General features: G+C 35.1%; 1 protein-coding gene across 13 annotated transcripts in view; it reads right to left on the bottom strand.

The window, feature by feature from the left end:
- stxbp5l (syntaxin binding protein 5L) overlaps nt 1–16800 on the bottom strand; it is a 150087-nt gene extending 133287 nt beyond the window's left edge. For all 13 annotated transcript variants that reach the window (XM_041259422.1, XM_041259423.1, XM_041259426.1 and 10 more), the window contains exons 1-2: nt 15653–16800; nt 76–173 (exon numbers count right to left, since the gene is read on the bottom strand). In XM_041259422.1, the coding sequence (XP_041115356.1) occupies nt 76–173; nt 15653–15829 (275 nt within the window). In that variant the 5' untranslated portion in view covers nt 15830–16800. The remainder of the gene's footprint in view (nt 1–75; nt 174–15652) is intronic.
- Nucleotides 16801–17152: the final 352 nt, after the last annotated feature.

Raw genomic sequence — 17152 nt, 5'->3', positions numbered from 1 at the left:
AAATCTAACCTTTTGGATTAATTCTGGTTGCTTTAGCAGGCCATTCTGAAAATAACAAATAATGTGAAAGGATACATTCGTACACCTCCTGTTCTTGTTCCAATGGCCACGATTTTTTGCACTGGGTCGAAAGCCAAGGCAGTGGGCTGATATGGGAAGCCATGACGTACCGTCTGAAACAAAATGGAAATTCATATTTTGAATTTTTGTTGAAGGAAGCCAACATTTTCAATAGTCTTCCATTGTTTTATTAAGAACAATATTCTGATATTATTGAAGAAGGACTAGAACAATATGAACTGTTGGCTTTAACTTCAAACTGGGGCATTGATTCTACCCATCACTTGTTCTCAATAAGTTAAAATGCATAAATAAAGGGGAAACAATGGCAAATTAAGATAATGTGATGTCCCCCCTTTTTTTTTTTTTTTTTTAGCTGACTCTTGGAAAAGTGTTGATTGTAACTTGATTGAGACTGTGATTCTGTTTCATTGATAATGTAAAAAAAAAAAGGCAGCCCCTTATTTTTAATTCAAACCAAATGCAAATAGCGAGAAGAAACTATTATTTGCGAAACAGGTTATAATATTTTTGCAATGAGTCATTAAGACTGTTTTTTTTTTTTTTTTTTTTTTTTGAAACAGAAGCATTGTCTCAATCAAGGTACAATCAACACTTTTCCAAGAGTTTAATTGAGACGGCTAAAAAACATTTTAAAAAAATTTAAAAAAGAGAGAGAAAAAACTAAATTGATCTTGTTTCACAATCAACTGCTTTTCCAAGAGTTTAATTAAGAAACATGACCAAAACTAAAAACTAAAACAGAGAGCCCTATGTATACTTTACTGTATATATAGACTTACTCTGCAGATTTATAACTTGACATAATGTAATGTGTACAGAGAACATATGAATGTTATTTCAAAGACATTATTTTACATTTGCAATAAATGAAGCAATGAAAATGTATGTGTGTGCGTAACTTGTTTTTTTAAACAGACACCTGAACCACATGGAAATCAGGACTAGTGATCGAGGATTCAGTCAAGGCTCAGGATTTATTTTTTTCAATACCGCATGGAAGTTAGAAACATCCAGATAAATAACCCTTGTGGATTGAACACAGAATAACACCAAAATGAAAAATGATATTTAATGACTGTAGTTTCAAACAAGTGACAAATAATTCTGTAAATTGGTACAACCAACTAAAAGTGTATGCTTCAAAAAAGGTATCCTTGTACCTGTTCACACAGAGGCTGCATCACTATATGAGCACCTGTGCCATTTAAATATATTGCAACGACATCTACAGTAAAATGTTTCTAACTTCCACACGGTATTGAAAATGAACATTCCCCCTTAAAAAAAAAATCCATGATCCCCAGAATGAATCCCCTATTCTAAATTCCATGTGGTAACACCTCATTATTTTGGACAACCTGCCTCTCTCCTGACATGTCTGGTTCAGCGAGGGACTATTGTACACACATTGTTGTGGAAAATTACATTTCTATAGAAAGAGATTTTAGTTTTCCCATTCCCACCCACTGGCTCACCATATATCCTGGTTCAGCCTCCCAGAAATTTGGTAGCCTTAATATTAGCGTATGTTCAAAGCCATCAGAAGAAAAAAAGCTTAGCAATTTACAGAAGATGTTATTATTCTATTTCCATATAAGAGAATAGACAGCTATGGCCAAAAGTTTTGCATTGCCCTAGAATTATCTAATTTTGCTTAGTAAAGTTGAATGAAAATGAATAATGTTAGTGTACTGTATATTGACATATTAAATGACATACCGCTTTGTAGATTTTTATATGCTTAACGAAAAACGGACAAAAATGGAAAAATACGACATTTCGAAATCAAATATGAAAGCACACGATTTCTGAAAAAAAGGCGTCACAAATCTTAACACATGTTACTCAATTAGAAGTAATCAAAAGATGACAATTATGAGTGTAACGAGTACATTTAAGCTACAGGAGCATGATTTTTACACAGATTCTGTAACTGTAAGCTGTAAAGCTGCTCCCAGGTCTGGATGCCCAAAAGTCAGCACTGAGCGCCAGGAGAAAGATACAAGCCAGATTGTACTATCCCAACAACAAAGCATCTGGAAACTGTCCATATCTGGGAATATTTTTCTGCCAAATGTACAGGATCCCTACTCATTTCACCCAAGAGGGCAGCTATGAACAAGGACTGGTACCTGAATACACTCCAAGACCACCTCCTGCAGCTCAGGACCATTTTCCAAACAGTGATTTCTACTTCCAAGGTGACAGAGCTAAAGAAGTGAAGAAATGGTTAGAAGACCACAGTATCACGCCACTGCAATTATGGCCTGGAAATTCGTCGGATCTCAATCCTATTGAGAATGTTTGGGGTCTGACAGGGCAGTCCATGCCTGAGAGAATTAAGGAAGTCTTTAAACAGAATGGAATGCACTGGATTTTTTTTTTAATGATGATACAATCCGAAAAATTTTAAGGTGATGTTAAACTTTTGTCCATAGCTGTACACTATACAGCTGTGTTAAACATATCTGCATGATCCCTTAACATTCTGATGGTATATACCTGTACTTATTTGGTAAATAACTCCCTGGATATTATTGCTGAAAAGATAAAAAATAAACACACAAGTTCAGCTTATCTTTGCTAAGTGTTCTAATTTGTTTTACATCATTTCATACATAGGAAACAGCAGATGACTTTGTAAAGCGATATGCTTTTCTTGGGTGTTTTGTCTCTGTGAAGCAGGAGAAAACCAAGAAACATAAAAAACCACAAATAAACAACCCAAAACCAAAATCTAAATAATGCACTTAGAGTAAATCGAAACCCATCACATCACCAAGTAGCCTACTGTGTGTTATTCCGTTTGGAATTTATTAATAAGGCAAACCTCTTTTAGTCAATTAGTCAACCTACTGCTAATTAATATCTATATATTAATATATATCTATATATATATATATAGATATATATATATATATAGATATATATATAGATATATATATATAATTTTTTATGGAGCTGTTTTGTTACCTACTTAACTACTATTAAGTCCACTGTTTTCTGTAGCCTCTTTTCTAACTATGCCCTGCATGGAGCTGTTTTCATGCTTGTTTTAGCCTTGCAAGTGGCCTTTGAGCATGAAGTGGGAGATGTAACAATCAGGGTGACAAATAAGCTGCTCATTATCCTTCCAGCTAAAAAGAATCTGCTTCACATTATCCTCTGATTTATGTATCACTCCAATTCGTGAGCTAGGGGAGCTCAAAGTCATGAACGATTTAGGTAAATTCAAAAATGGACAAATTAACAGAAAAGGACTTGTAATTTACAAGAGGAAGTATTGTGCACTGGGTCTGGGATCTACAGCTATGGCCAAAAGTTTTGCATCACCCTATACAATAAAATCCTTTTTGCTTCATAGTCGAATGAAACCTTCTGAATAATGTTACGGTAACATATTGAATAACATACCGATTTGTTGTTTTCCATATGCTTAATGAAAAACTGAAAAACTGGGACATTTCAAAATCTAACATGAAATGCTGTACTACTACTAATCCTTCCAATAGACTTTTGCGATATCATTGTGCAGTTACTTTGATTACATGATGTTAAACAAAATATCTAAATTATGTTCATATATATATATATATATATATATATATATATATATATATATATATATATATATATATATATAAATGATATCGCAATCCTAAAATTACAGATAATGCAAATCTTTTGGACGTAGCTGTCAAGGTTTCTTCACACTTGTTGTATTCTTGCACAGTGTTCATGGGTTGCAACCATTTGGAACTGGGGTAGGCTTGAGGAACAGAATCGTAACCATTTTTCATTATTATTCCTTTAAAATCCAAGCATTACAGTAACATTTTCAGCTATGCAACTGAGTTATGCTTTAACAGCTAATGGGTCTATTAAATTGAAGAAACAGGCTTGTAACGAGGAGGTCCCTGGTTCAAATCCCAGCTTAACCATCGACTCATTGTGTGACTGTGAGCAAGTCACTTAATCTCCTTCTACTCTCTCTTTCAGGAGAGATGTTGTAAGTGACTCTGATGCATAGTTCACATTTTTTTGTAAAGCGCTTTGTGATGGTGGTCCACTATGAAAGATGCTGTATAAAGATTATGATATTATACTGCAATAGATGGCAAAGTTTCCTTATTTTAATGATTTAACAATTACATTATTCAGATTCACCATCATTTAGATCCACTGAATTGATCCCAAGATATTTTAATTTTTTTAAATCATTACTACTTGACAGCCAAGCCCTATTGAGACTTTCCTGGTAGGTAACCATTTACTGTACATTTCAACATAGCGAAGATAAGAAAATTGATTTAGTTCCCACCTCAAGAGGGTATGCAATCTATTATACATAAAACACTACCATCTTTACTGGCATGTAGAACTGTACGCTTTGTGGATAGTACTGAGTGCATTAAATATGTATTTGTCTTGATTCTTTTATATGTTTTTCCTATTATTGTTTTTAGCCTTGGACTTTCCTTCCAGAAAGGCTGGACAATGTTCCTATTAGTTATGCATGAGATGTGCGATTAATTTGTATGGTCCAATGTAAACAAACAAATTCCTGTCTGGTCTCTTCATTGTTCACTGTGACAGATCAATAACAGTCAAGAATAATAGTTACAGAAGAAATATTTTCAAAAATTCTAAAAAGTAACAATGAAATAACCTTGCCCAATTGGAACCCACTTGTAAGTACATTACTTGCATCAATCTCAAGTAGCTACCAGGAAAACTACCTTAAATCAAACCCAAGTTAAACACAGATATGCACCTTTCACCTGAGGAACCACAAAGCAAAGCGAACACTGCATGTCAGCTGAGATGGCACAAAACTGATTCATCACAGCCACCCTGCGTACCTGGGAGTGACCCTAGACTTAGCACTGACATATAAACAGCACTGTATGAATATCAAGACTAAAGTGGGTACACAGAACAGCATTATGCAAAAACTGGTCAGTTCCAAGTGGGGAACCCAACAAATCACCCTATGTAACACCGCTCTAGCAATCTCTTACACAACACCAGAATATGCCTGTTCTATGTGGGGCCGATTATGAATGTTGACATCGCTGCATCGTCACTGGGTGCCTTAAGGCTACCCCGGTACACTGCCTGTAAGCCCTAGTTGGAATTTCCCCACCAAACACAAGAAGAAAGATAGCAGGAGACAATGACCATCTAAAACAAGAAATTGACAACTGCCATCCACCCACGCCACAAACACAAACATGTCCACCAATGCCTATCCTCAAGGAAGAGCTTTTTCGCCATGACAGAACCACTAATAACCTCAGAGAAATCTGCCAGAGAGAGCCTCTGGCGGAAAGAGTGGGATTAACTTGGGGACAGATCAATATAATGGAGCGACAGAGCTATTCTACCAGCAGAAGAGATGGCATCTGGAGGCTCCCATCACTGGTTGTCCTGGTGATGCCTAAATAGACTTTGAGTGCAGGTTGGGAGATGTAACTCGCCAATGAAAGGATTATCCGTAAAGGATTATCTAATAAAAGGAACTAACCTATATATACTTATTGTTGCATGCATGGTGTTGGGGATCAGGGCTGGTAGGTAACGCAATCTGAAAAGACATAAACCCAATATACGCTCCTTGCAAAGGAGCCAGCTCTTTTGTACTGCAGTATCAGTGCTATGATTCAGTGCGAGAGGTCCCAGGTCCGCATCCACCCTCCGCCTGTGTGTGGATTGCCTTGCCTTGTGTGATATGCCTGCCTGCGTTAACCAAGATCACTACAATATATTACTATATACCATGTAAAGTATATCAACAGTATGTACAGAATAGTATATAATAATAATAATAATAATAATAATAATAAATAATAATAATAATAATAATAATAATAATATAGCTATATATTTATATTAAGAAAGATGGTTTAACTGATTATACCCTGATACAGTCAGGCACCATAAAGAGAGAACGCTGTATATGTTACTGTACATCTTTAAGAGACCAAAAAAACCTTTGTAGCTTCAGCCTGTATTTCAAGATATGCCAGTATAAACTGCAGCTATATATAAACTCTGGTTTTAGGCACCACATCATAAATTGGATCTGCACCCATTTATTACCTGACACTTTTGATTTTCTGTTATATTTTTCTATGCAGAATAGCACAGCAGGTGTGATATTGGGCTTCTGCTATCAAAGTAGCATGAGTAATAGATAATGATATTTGTTATTTCATGAAAAAAGGACATATGCCGCCCTGCTTAAAATAATACAGCTGATCAAGCAGGCAGAGGAGGGGAAACTATTACCATTAACAAATGTCTCTTTCCCTGGAAAAACAACAATCAAATTCCAATGGATAGGTAACCTGGAACTGCCTTTAATCAATCAATAAGTCTTGTCTCAGAGCATAAAGAGGCATCGATCATGCACACTTAGGCATCGATTTAATTTTTCATCAGTCCAAGTCACATCCTTAATAATAATTCTGTGCCATATACTGTGGTACAGTAACTGGTTCTTTTATTTTAACCCATTGTGTCCCAGACAAAAAAGAAAACACTCAGAAGGTACTGTTACTGCAATGCCACAAAAAACATTGTCCTCTGCTATTAAATCATATGCAGTACTGTTCTGATGCATGTACTCAGTTGGAGGTCATTAGTAATCTTGTCATTTTAATAATTATGTACATTTTAGTAAGGACATTTAGAAACTTTAGCAAATTTAGTAAAGTCATTTCTGAAACCGTTATGTACTGTGTTTGAACTAAACTGTATCACATCTATAATGTTGTTCTCTTGATCAACCTTTTCCCTCTTTTCAATAAAAATCACAAGGGAACAAATAAAGAATAAACAGAAAACAAATCTAGCTGTATTTTTGTACTTGTATATTAAGAGTAAATCAGGATATATTCGAGAGATGATTGCCAGTATCTGTGAATGGGTTATATACTTGTTGCACGTGAACAGACCTCAGCATTCAGTCTTGGTACATTCACTTTGACTCATGCAGCTATTCCCTTATACACAGTAATACAAATAAATTATCACAAAATAGGCTAAAACCTGGACAGACTACGTGATCATGGTGCTATTTAACAGCAGGACCAATTATGCCTTTATCTGGTGAAAACCAGATTACTATATTGTGGAGTATAAATGGGGATACTATGAACACACCTTGTAAAATGAACACAGTATGACTTTTTTGTTTGTTTGTTTATAATAGCTATATCTGCAGTGAAATATCGATTTGTATTATTCCAAAGTTGTCAGCTGATATCAACACTAGCCTTCCAGCATTGACACTAGGAAAAAAATAAAAGTTAAAATACAAAACAGTTCTGAGAAATCCTTGGTTGGAGGCAATTCTAACATTGGCTTCCTGATTTCATCTTAGGCTCCATGCTGGGCAGGTTTGAAGCAGAAAAAGCAGGAGACATGACTTGCCTCAATGATCACTTCATTGTTTGTGGGTTAACAGAGATTGAAATTTAGCTGTAATACCATTCTACTGTAGAAAGGCTCCTGCAAGGCAGTCAGCAAGGAAATATGAAAATAAATGACAAGCATGTTTATATGTTTCAATATTCTTCAACTACTGGGATACAGAATAATGCAAGTAGCAAAAATACCACTACAGGTACATGTCCCAGTGATGTACTCTTTCTCATTGTGACAGGGTGAAAACCCTGCACTTGATGCATTCATAAATACTGTGTATTTTGGTGGTTTGGTGTTTTGTATTGTATTGTTGTGTGTGTGTGTGTGTGTGTGTGTGTGTGTACGTGTGTATATAGGTAGAGATAGTGTGATCTTGACTTGCTTGGGGTTAATTGATCCCTTGCTTAAGACCACCTGATCCTGATTTTAATGAATTAATTAAAATTGATTTGCCTGAAAGGCAGGTGGATATAAAAGGCTGCAACTAGGCTTTGTGCTTGGTCTTGTGGAGGCTTGGGCTTAGTAAAGAGCTCTACTGCTATACAGCTAACAGTTGAACCTTATTGTTATTATTTGTTTAAAATCATTACTGTTGTTTTATTTTGGTTGAAGTACTTTATAGCATCTCTGATTTCCTGCGGTTTTGGTTGATAGAGTTTGCAAGCCTTTTACACTCCTGTCAACACAGTCGAATAGCTCCTGCGTACAAAACTCAAAATACATTAAACAATGCCTATGGAGGTCTGAGGGTGTTTACAATCCCATCTTATACTGTTATGTATTCCAAACACGGTACACATGGCATGTATGTTATTTTAAATTCCTAGTAGAGAAAGCTTTTTTCAATTTCAGTAGTATTGTTTATCTGACACATTGCTGTCAGTGGTGTTGTAAGTGAATCCTAACTCACAAGGAATGGCTTGCTTGAAACAAAAAGTGCCTGCACTGCAGCAGTGAATTGAGATAAGCAAAGTACATAGTGTATCCCACTGGAGATGGCTGCCACTGGGAGTGAAAAATCCACTTCACTGTCCTCCTTTTTTTGAAGCAGCTTTTAATGCTCAAGATGTTTGCTCGTTCTTTGTTAGATGTCTATGGGGTATAGGCAAGCAGCTTAAAAAAATACACTGCACACAACTGGCTAAAGATTAGGACAGCAACACTTTTATTTAGACTGGCTTGCTGGTTAACAAAACATATACATACTATATCATACTAAAATGTACATTCATTCCCAGAGGAGGTTGATGCACACATATCCATCAGATTAGACACAGCAAGCATTCAGCAAAATATACGATTACCTTGAGGTTGCGTTCCTCTAATCAAACTGCTTGGTAGTACTGATAGCTCATCCACACGACAAGGGGTCAGTATTGAAACCACCAACCAATACCAAATACGGTGATGAGCAAATTCACTATGTAAAACAGATTCCACTTCCAAGTGATTGCAACAATAAGAAATTAAGATGAAATGACCAGTATACGTCATGATAAATATGTGTCAAAACAAAAAGACCTCACGATCAAGGTTATTACTTGCAGACGATGGAGATACAACAATAGCCAATGCGGCTATTAAAAAGATTAAAAAATATATATTATACTACTGTACTGTATTACAATGAAAAAGAATGTGGCTATAACGAAGTGTTTGTCATTGTGTAGCAATTTTCTACAGACCTATACGGTCAAGGTTTTTTTTTTTTTTTTTTAATAGTAGTGACAATTTATGAAATTCCCTATTGAAATAAACATTGGCCAACTGAAACTCTGTATACCTATTTTGATAAACAACCATCCAGAAAATTCCTATGTCAAAATTTCACTGGTTACTTTTTATAAGTTTTTCCTCATGGTTTACCTCTGTAACCTAATTCTAATATTCTCTATCCCATTATTTAGAAAGGTTCTGCTCCTGATTACTTCTAGGTATTAAACCTGTATTAACCTACTGTATAGAAAGTATATTTTGGAATTCGAAGAAGGCTGTTCATCTTACTGATAGATATTTACAATAATGCAATGCAAAATGGGTTTAAGGAGACATGATGTTCGTTTTTACAAAGCTGGCTAGGTAAAGACTGCAAACCGTTTATAAAACCTGCAAGCACATCTTTTAAAAATTGTAACACACTAGAACACAGCATACCTATTACCATCCTCTGCATGGATTGTATAAAATAATGATGTAGAATAAACTAAGCTGGTTCACATGTGAGATGCAGAGCAAACATTGGCTGGTTAATACCTTTTTAAAACGAGGAGCTGAAATATACCACAAAGGTCTCTTTGTCAGATATCTCAAAAAAAGTTGTTCCATTGTCATGAGAATATTATGTAGCATGCACATACCAAGCACATTCCTCATGTTGTAAGGAATGTTCATCCAAGACATGGTATAACTAAAAAGGGTGGATGAATTGCCTTCTCACGCTAAAATGACATGCAAACGTTTTTCAGTTCTTGTTTTTGCATGACAACAACTGTATTATTTTCAGGTTTGGTGATCGGATAGCTGATTTCTTTGAGGCTCCTAATATTAGAATACGGTCTGATGCATGTCACACTAGTGTTGTCCATAACACAACATATTTCAAATTGTTTTACGATGTTTTAATTCCTATATCATAGGTAAATCAACTAGGGAACAAGTCTGCATTCACCTTTCCAAGCATCACAGTTCATGCTCCCGCCTGCATTGATGCAGGTGCTCTGAATGAAATGAGTGATGTATGGGGGTGAGAAAAGGAAACCAGGATTGTTACAGGGAGGAGTGTGATCTAGATGCAGTGCAACCCTTAGAATACATTTTTTCTCTCTCTGGAATTAAAACCTATTATGACCCAAATATCTGTTAAGATTACAAAGAATTGGCCAAAATTGTGCGTCTGAAACCCAAGCTGAAATATCAGAAAAATGAAAAGTAATTATATATAAAAACACAAACTCTCTTAAGATAGGTCTGGCATTTTGCTATTTGTCCCAGTGTTACCAAATACATTAATGCTCAATTTTATACATACATTTTTAAAGGGAAAAAATATTTTACAAGCATAGAACATATGATACCAACAGCAGCCTTTATATAACATATATATATACATTTAATTTCAACTGTAAGAGATTATATATATATATATATATATAATATATATATATATATATATATATATATATATATATATATATATATATATATATATATATATATATTACTGGTTTACAAGGCATTGTTGATTGTACACGTACTGCGATACTAAAGTATTGCAGTATGTGTACAGTTACAGAATTAAGTAATTTCACCAAAGGCCTGGCGAAATGAAAGAATCTCTACAATACAATGGTAGTAGGATTCAAGAGCAGCTCCTTAACTTATGAATCCCCTGATAGATAAATAGGCTTCATTGATTCATAGCATTCATTTTACATGTTCTAACATTTTGCACTCATAAGACTAAATATAATTACAATTGCATAAAAAGATTGAAAACCTTCTTCATTTTAACTCAAGTATGTGCCCAGGCCACTATAATACAGTACCCATGCTTTATTACTGTAAGCATTATAACCTTCTAAAATGTACAGTGGCTTAGTGAATTGAATTTGGGGTAAAGAGAACTGACTCTACAGGAAGAAATTTGCTGCTTGTGGGAGGAAGTGCTATATTAAATTAGTTTGGTGAGCAACATGCAGTTCTCAGTTTAATCGTCAAATGGGACTCAAAAGAGAATGCCATAAAATGGAGAAGTGGCTGTAATGTTAATTAAAAAGTACAAAGGCGAAATGGATGCGTATGATAGGTGACGTAACTTTGCCCTGCATTGTAGTTGGATGCACACAGTGGAGCATGGTAAAAGACATGGTGCCCAAACAACAGTGCTCTGTGGTTTACTTTAGTGCTGATAGTCTGGCACCTTCTGCAAGCAGTGAAATCATTACAAGAAATAATGTATTGCCCTCACGTGCACACCACATTTCATTTGCACTAGAGGCTCATGAGATATAGACAGAGCTCTGGCAATATGCCTCAACAGTAGTGTCTTTAGAGGTATACTATATGTATCAATAGTTATGTTCTCTGCAGGTTCTGGAGAGTTTTGCTTGCCAGAAAAAAATGCAATTGCACATTCTCTCAGTTGTTGCAGAACTCCAGTGGCAAACAGTTTTTTTTTTTTTTTTTTTTTTTTTTTTTTTTCTTGAAATACCATGTCAACATTCAACCTGAAATAAATGTCAACTGAAAAAATCTTATTTTGAAGATGCATTGTTAAGAAAAAGACTTAACTCGATATGTTTGAACATGACTTTGCATTTTGATAACATCAGTCAAAATGTACTAGAGGGATATTTTTCCCATTGTTACTTTAAGGGGCACTCAGTAGCACTTGTTCTGTCTTGTTAAGGCTTGTCTTTGCACTGATGTGTATAAAATGCATTGCTAAATGTACTGGTGGGTATTGGAATTGAGATCGTAAAACACAGACTCAGATTTCAAATTGTCATTGTTTCAATCTCACACACCACTAAGAAATGTATATTAACCATAGCTGGTATATCTGAAAAAAAAGGAATCTGAATAAGACTGAATATGAGCATTCATCAGTTCATACATTGCAATATCTATTGGCGCCTCCCATATCTTCTTATTGCTATCAAACAAACGAGTCAGTAAGAAAACATTAGCTTTTTATAAAATCCTTACTTCAAAAGATAGCCTTCTAATAACATTGCACGCTATTGTTTGGGCTTTATCTATTCAAGTGAAGTAACAACACACCCCAGGAAAAAATAAATAAAAGTGATTTACAAGTTAATGAGTACAGTAATGCTGGGTGAGCAGTTGTAAAGACTTAATCGATTTTTTATAAGGTTTGTGCAGAGATGTTACACCTAGACAGTTAGTGTGATGTTAAAGTAATCTAATTATTTTATCAATGCTGTGATTTTAACAACATAATAAAAAATACAAAACCAACTGCCCTTACTGCATTAGTTTTAAATCAATGCGCTTGACCATATGACCTTATTAAATGGAATGCTATGCTAACTGCTGTTGTCAATAAGCAAAAGTACATCATCAGTTCTTAATTATGACAGCAACATCATCACTGGCTCCTATGTTCTGCTGCTTCAAATCTTAATCGAAAAACATGTTAACAACCCCCCCCCCCCCATTCTGAATGAATTCATTAAACAGTCTGTCTTGTTAGCCCAACTACTATGAGATTTATGGAACAAAAAATGTATGGCATATGACAATTAATTTCTTCTGGAAATCTAAAGTAACACATGTTCTAGTAGTTTTCACAGTTGCTACCCCCAAGTTAGTTCACAGAGTCTCTACAGAAGTGTCCAGTGAACTTGTTTAAACTTTATGTGATGCCCATCTAACAGGGTTTTCGTACATTTTCTCAAGGTCATATCTTGGGACTAGACTGAGCTTGGGACTCCCTGTTTGAATGTGTTGATTTTTTTTTAGGTAACTGCATTTTCTTCAGACATTTTTTAAACAAACTGGACCTGCCAATCTATATGCTTTCCATTAAATCGTTTTCTTCCCCTATCACACAGATATAACAGGAAGGTGCTTCTCATTCTGGACCTGTTACTTGTAACAAAATTGAGAGCTCAGCTGTGTGAACACATGTAGGAAAAGCTGGACAAGTCTGATATTAAATGGGCAGTTGAAATGTTATTAAATTTGGTTAAAACTAACAGCTTTAAGCTTTAAGATTAACATAGACATCAATGTAAACAAAACCATCAGACATTCTCACTGCATGCTGTATTGTATCAGTTACCAGACTAGAAGGAATTCTAATGGTCTGGATAATAATAATAATAATAATAATAATAAATAATAATAATAATAATAATAATAATAATAATAATAACGCTATGTAACACAAAGCGCCCATTTTCTCATTGGAAATAGTAATATTTTGAAATTTCACTGTCCTGGTCACAAAAGCAAAGTTTGTGGGGAATAATAGCCATTTTCTATACTTTTGAGGCATAAGCAATTAGGAAATAACACTTACTACCCAAGAAAAAAAAAAAAAAATTGTTACATGGTGTAATAATAATAATAATAATAATAATAATAATAATAATAATAATAATAATAATAATAATAATAACAATAAAGCTGAAATATCAGATTGTGCAATGTCAGGTTACCTCTATCATACCAGCTGTCAATCCTAACAGGCAATATTATCAGCTGCCACCCCCATGCACCTCATTAATCAAAATTTGGATTTGAACTGTATATAATATTAATATATCTTATGATCACAAGGGCTTACTTTGAATTTGTTCCTCCCTCACCTCAGAGACATCTGCCCAATCTTAAGTAATACTTGTAGACAATATTAAAGGTAAAGGTACAGGTATATAGATAGATAGATAGATAGATAGATAGATAGATAGATAGATAGATAGATAGATAGATAGATAGATAGATAGATAGATAGATAGAAACAAAGAGTATAATTTAAGGAGGTACTGTGCATATATTGGAATGCTTTTGTTTGTTTCCAGTGTAGGATGGTAACTTTTATTTGGTTTAGAAAGGGTACTGTAATATTATTTTTTGTTATAAGCCTTTGGGCATCATGCTTTTATATCTAATCTTAATTTTGGTTAAGCCTGAAAACTGTATGTTTCTCACATGAGTGCATTGATATGAAACCTAAGTCTTTGCCAGAATATATTACAAGGGATCACTCTAAAGTCTAAAGGTTTGTCATGTCATTGCATATCTGTGGTTTCAATTTTGAAGTCTACTACTCATGACAAATACAGGTTTTTGAAGAAGCAGAAAGAAGTTTAAAATAAGCTACTATATATTAGATCCCTCACATACAAAATGCAAAAAACAAAACAAAAAAACAAACATGTAAAGACAAACGTAGACAACTGTTCCACAGTTTGACTGAGATAGCATTTTATAACACAATGATTATGCCAAGTGTCGCACCAGAACGAGTTTTAAGTATAGGTTGCTATATAATCTTGTATGCTGCTACCGCAGCCATGTTCATTACAGTGTGAATACTTTACTTCAGTTCTGAAAATCCCTTTGAGTCACACAAAGTATCAGTACTCACTTAGAAAAATCTCGTCAAATCATACTGTAGTTCTAAAGCCAACAATTCTACACCAACGCTTATTCTGCAGTTTGGGCAAGGCTGAATGACTTATTAATGAAATGCTGTATATAATATCTTGTACCTGGGGAAACAGGCGACAACGCTTCAAATGTGCATTTGGCAGCATTTAAGACCCACTTCAGTATTGTTTTGAGCTTTGCCATTGTAAAAACTTTTACAAAGAACCAAATATAGTCTGAAACTATAATAGTGCTATGAAGTAATGTTACAGCTCACTGCCGCTTGTCCAGTTGTACATCTTTAAACGATAGGGTCAATTTAACCGAAATACAATGAACAGCTGAATGCACATCAAATGAATATAAGAAGCTGTCTGTTCTGCACTTTCACATCAATTTTCACCCGTGCAAGGGAAAATGACAAAGCTCGATGTTACATTGTGCTTGATAAACACGCTTTCGTAAAAATATCACATCTATCAAAAATAAAGAAATATAGATTGTTTATTGCAGTACATGCTGGTAATCTACATATACGTTATTTACATTTGAAAAAGCATGTTCAGGGATAGTTTCTTTATTCAGTGCATATTGTTGGTGTTGTATTTATATTCCGAGCTTCTATATGTTATCTGGCTATAAAAGAAAAATGGCAACCATGTTTGCTAATCAACCGTCAATTAAACATTTTAGCAGCTGTACGGCGTTGACTCATCATAGTCTGTATACTCCATCGAACCCTTGAAAGGCTCAAAACAAAACGCATGCATTTGCCTGCAAGTAAGTCATTGCAGTTGGGGCGTTGTTAGCTTATTCCACTCAGTTGGTTCTGCGATGAAAAACCACCCCTTGCAAGTTTCACTATTGCAACACAATAGGTAAGCCTACAATATTTTAACAAACCCAAACTACGGACCAAACCGTAAACCGAAACCGTATCAGAAACTTTGACAATCAGAATAAAAAAGGCAACAACCTTTACACCCACTACATAAGATATCTATATGTGACAACTTACCTTACAGATCTGAAAGTTTTCCGAAGCGAGGGTTTCTTGAACTTCTGTTTCCCTGGGAGTCACACCTACTGCAGGCACACCAGTGGTCCCACCTGGGCATGTTGAAGTTCCGCTAGCGCTGCCTGGAGAGGAGGCAGTCAACCCATCCAAAACCTTTCGAAAATTAAACTTCTTCATTGTATGTGTACAAAAATAAAATAAACGCTGTTACATTTATATTATAGTTTCAATTAAAGACGCAACAATGCTGTATTCACGTTCTGTGGTCTCCACTAATTTTAGGTATAGTTCAGAAAGTCGTAAAACGACCTCATTTTGATTAAATGAATACCCACTAAATAGCTCTTAATAATAATAACAATATAACTTATTTCAATCAATATGTAGGCTTTAAAAAAATCCAGTCACCGATCGCATATAACAGCTGCTTTTAATTAAAGATTTAAATCATGAAACTTCTTCATTTTTGTTGCATAAAAATCGATTCCACAGCATTCGTTACAAAGCAGGAAAAAAATTCTGCAAGCAAATTAATAATACATGTTGCCCCACTATAACAAAACTACAGGATTGTGGGGCGAATATTAATAATTTGATCAATATTTAATGCAATGTTAACAGAATGAGCAGAAAATCTGTTCATCAATTGTTCATCCTTAATGATTTTGCAGAAAAGGGGGCTTGAATGCACAATATTCCTGGGCGATCCGGCTTCTTATTTCCATTCGCTTAGTAAAAAAAAAAAAAAAAAGTCTTTCAGCGATTTGGTATATTTTCATTTATTTTTTCAGATAGAAGCGTAACATTCTAAGATTTTGTTTTCATGTATTTGTCTTTCCCATTCCCTCTGTCAGTGAATGCAAGCTGCTGTCCAAGGTACTGAAGGCAAAAGCTCGAGCTCCGCCTGTCGCACTAACAGTTTAACCCTGCCTACCCGCGGTTGTGTTTGGGTAATGTGTTAAATGATTGTCAGTTATTATAGCCTATCATATCTGCTTTTTATCGTACGTTGAACTACAATTTGCAATCAAACGTTGATTGACACATATACTAACCTATTGCAGAAGTGTCTTGTAAATTGCGGTTGGGGTGCTAGGTAACAACCCCACCTATTTCTGAGGACTGATTGACTTAATTAACTCCCGAGCCTCCCATTCGCCTGACAACTCTTATTGAGTATTTGAGAGTGCACAAAAACCGCCTGAATGAGATGCATAGGTTACTGTGAAAAAGTAAACGTTTGCAGTCATGTATTATTATTATTATTATTATTATTATTATTATTATTAGTAGTAGTAGTAGTAGTAGTAGTAGTAGTAGTAATAGCCGTAGTCGTAGTTTGTCGTCCCAAATCCCCCGTTTGTACACAGACACACACACACACACACACACACACACACACACACACACACACACACACACACACACACACACACACACACACACATATTTCGGCTCGGGAGAAATTCTGATTTAAAGACTTAGAGTGGCGAGTGCACG

Source organism: Polyodon spathula, chromosome 9, assembly GCF_017654505.1.
Source record: "Polyodon spathula isolate WHYD16114869_AA chromosome 9, ASM1765450v1, whole genome shotgun sequence".
Classification (NCBI taxonomy): domain Eukaryota; kingdom Metazoa; phylum Chordata; class Actinopteri; order Acipenseriformes; family Polyodontidae; genus Polyodon; species Polyodon spathula.
This window is presented reverse-complemented; position numbering and strand designations above follow the sequence as displayed.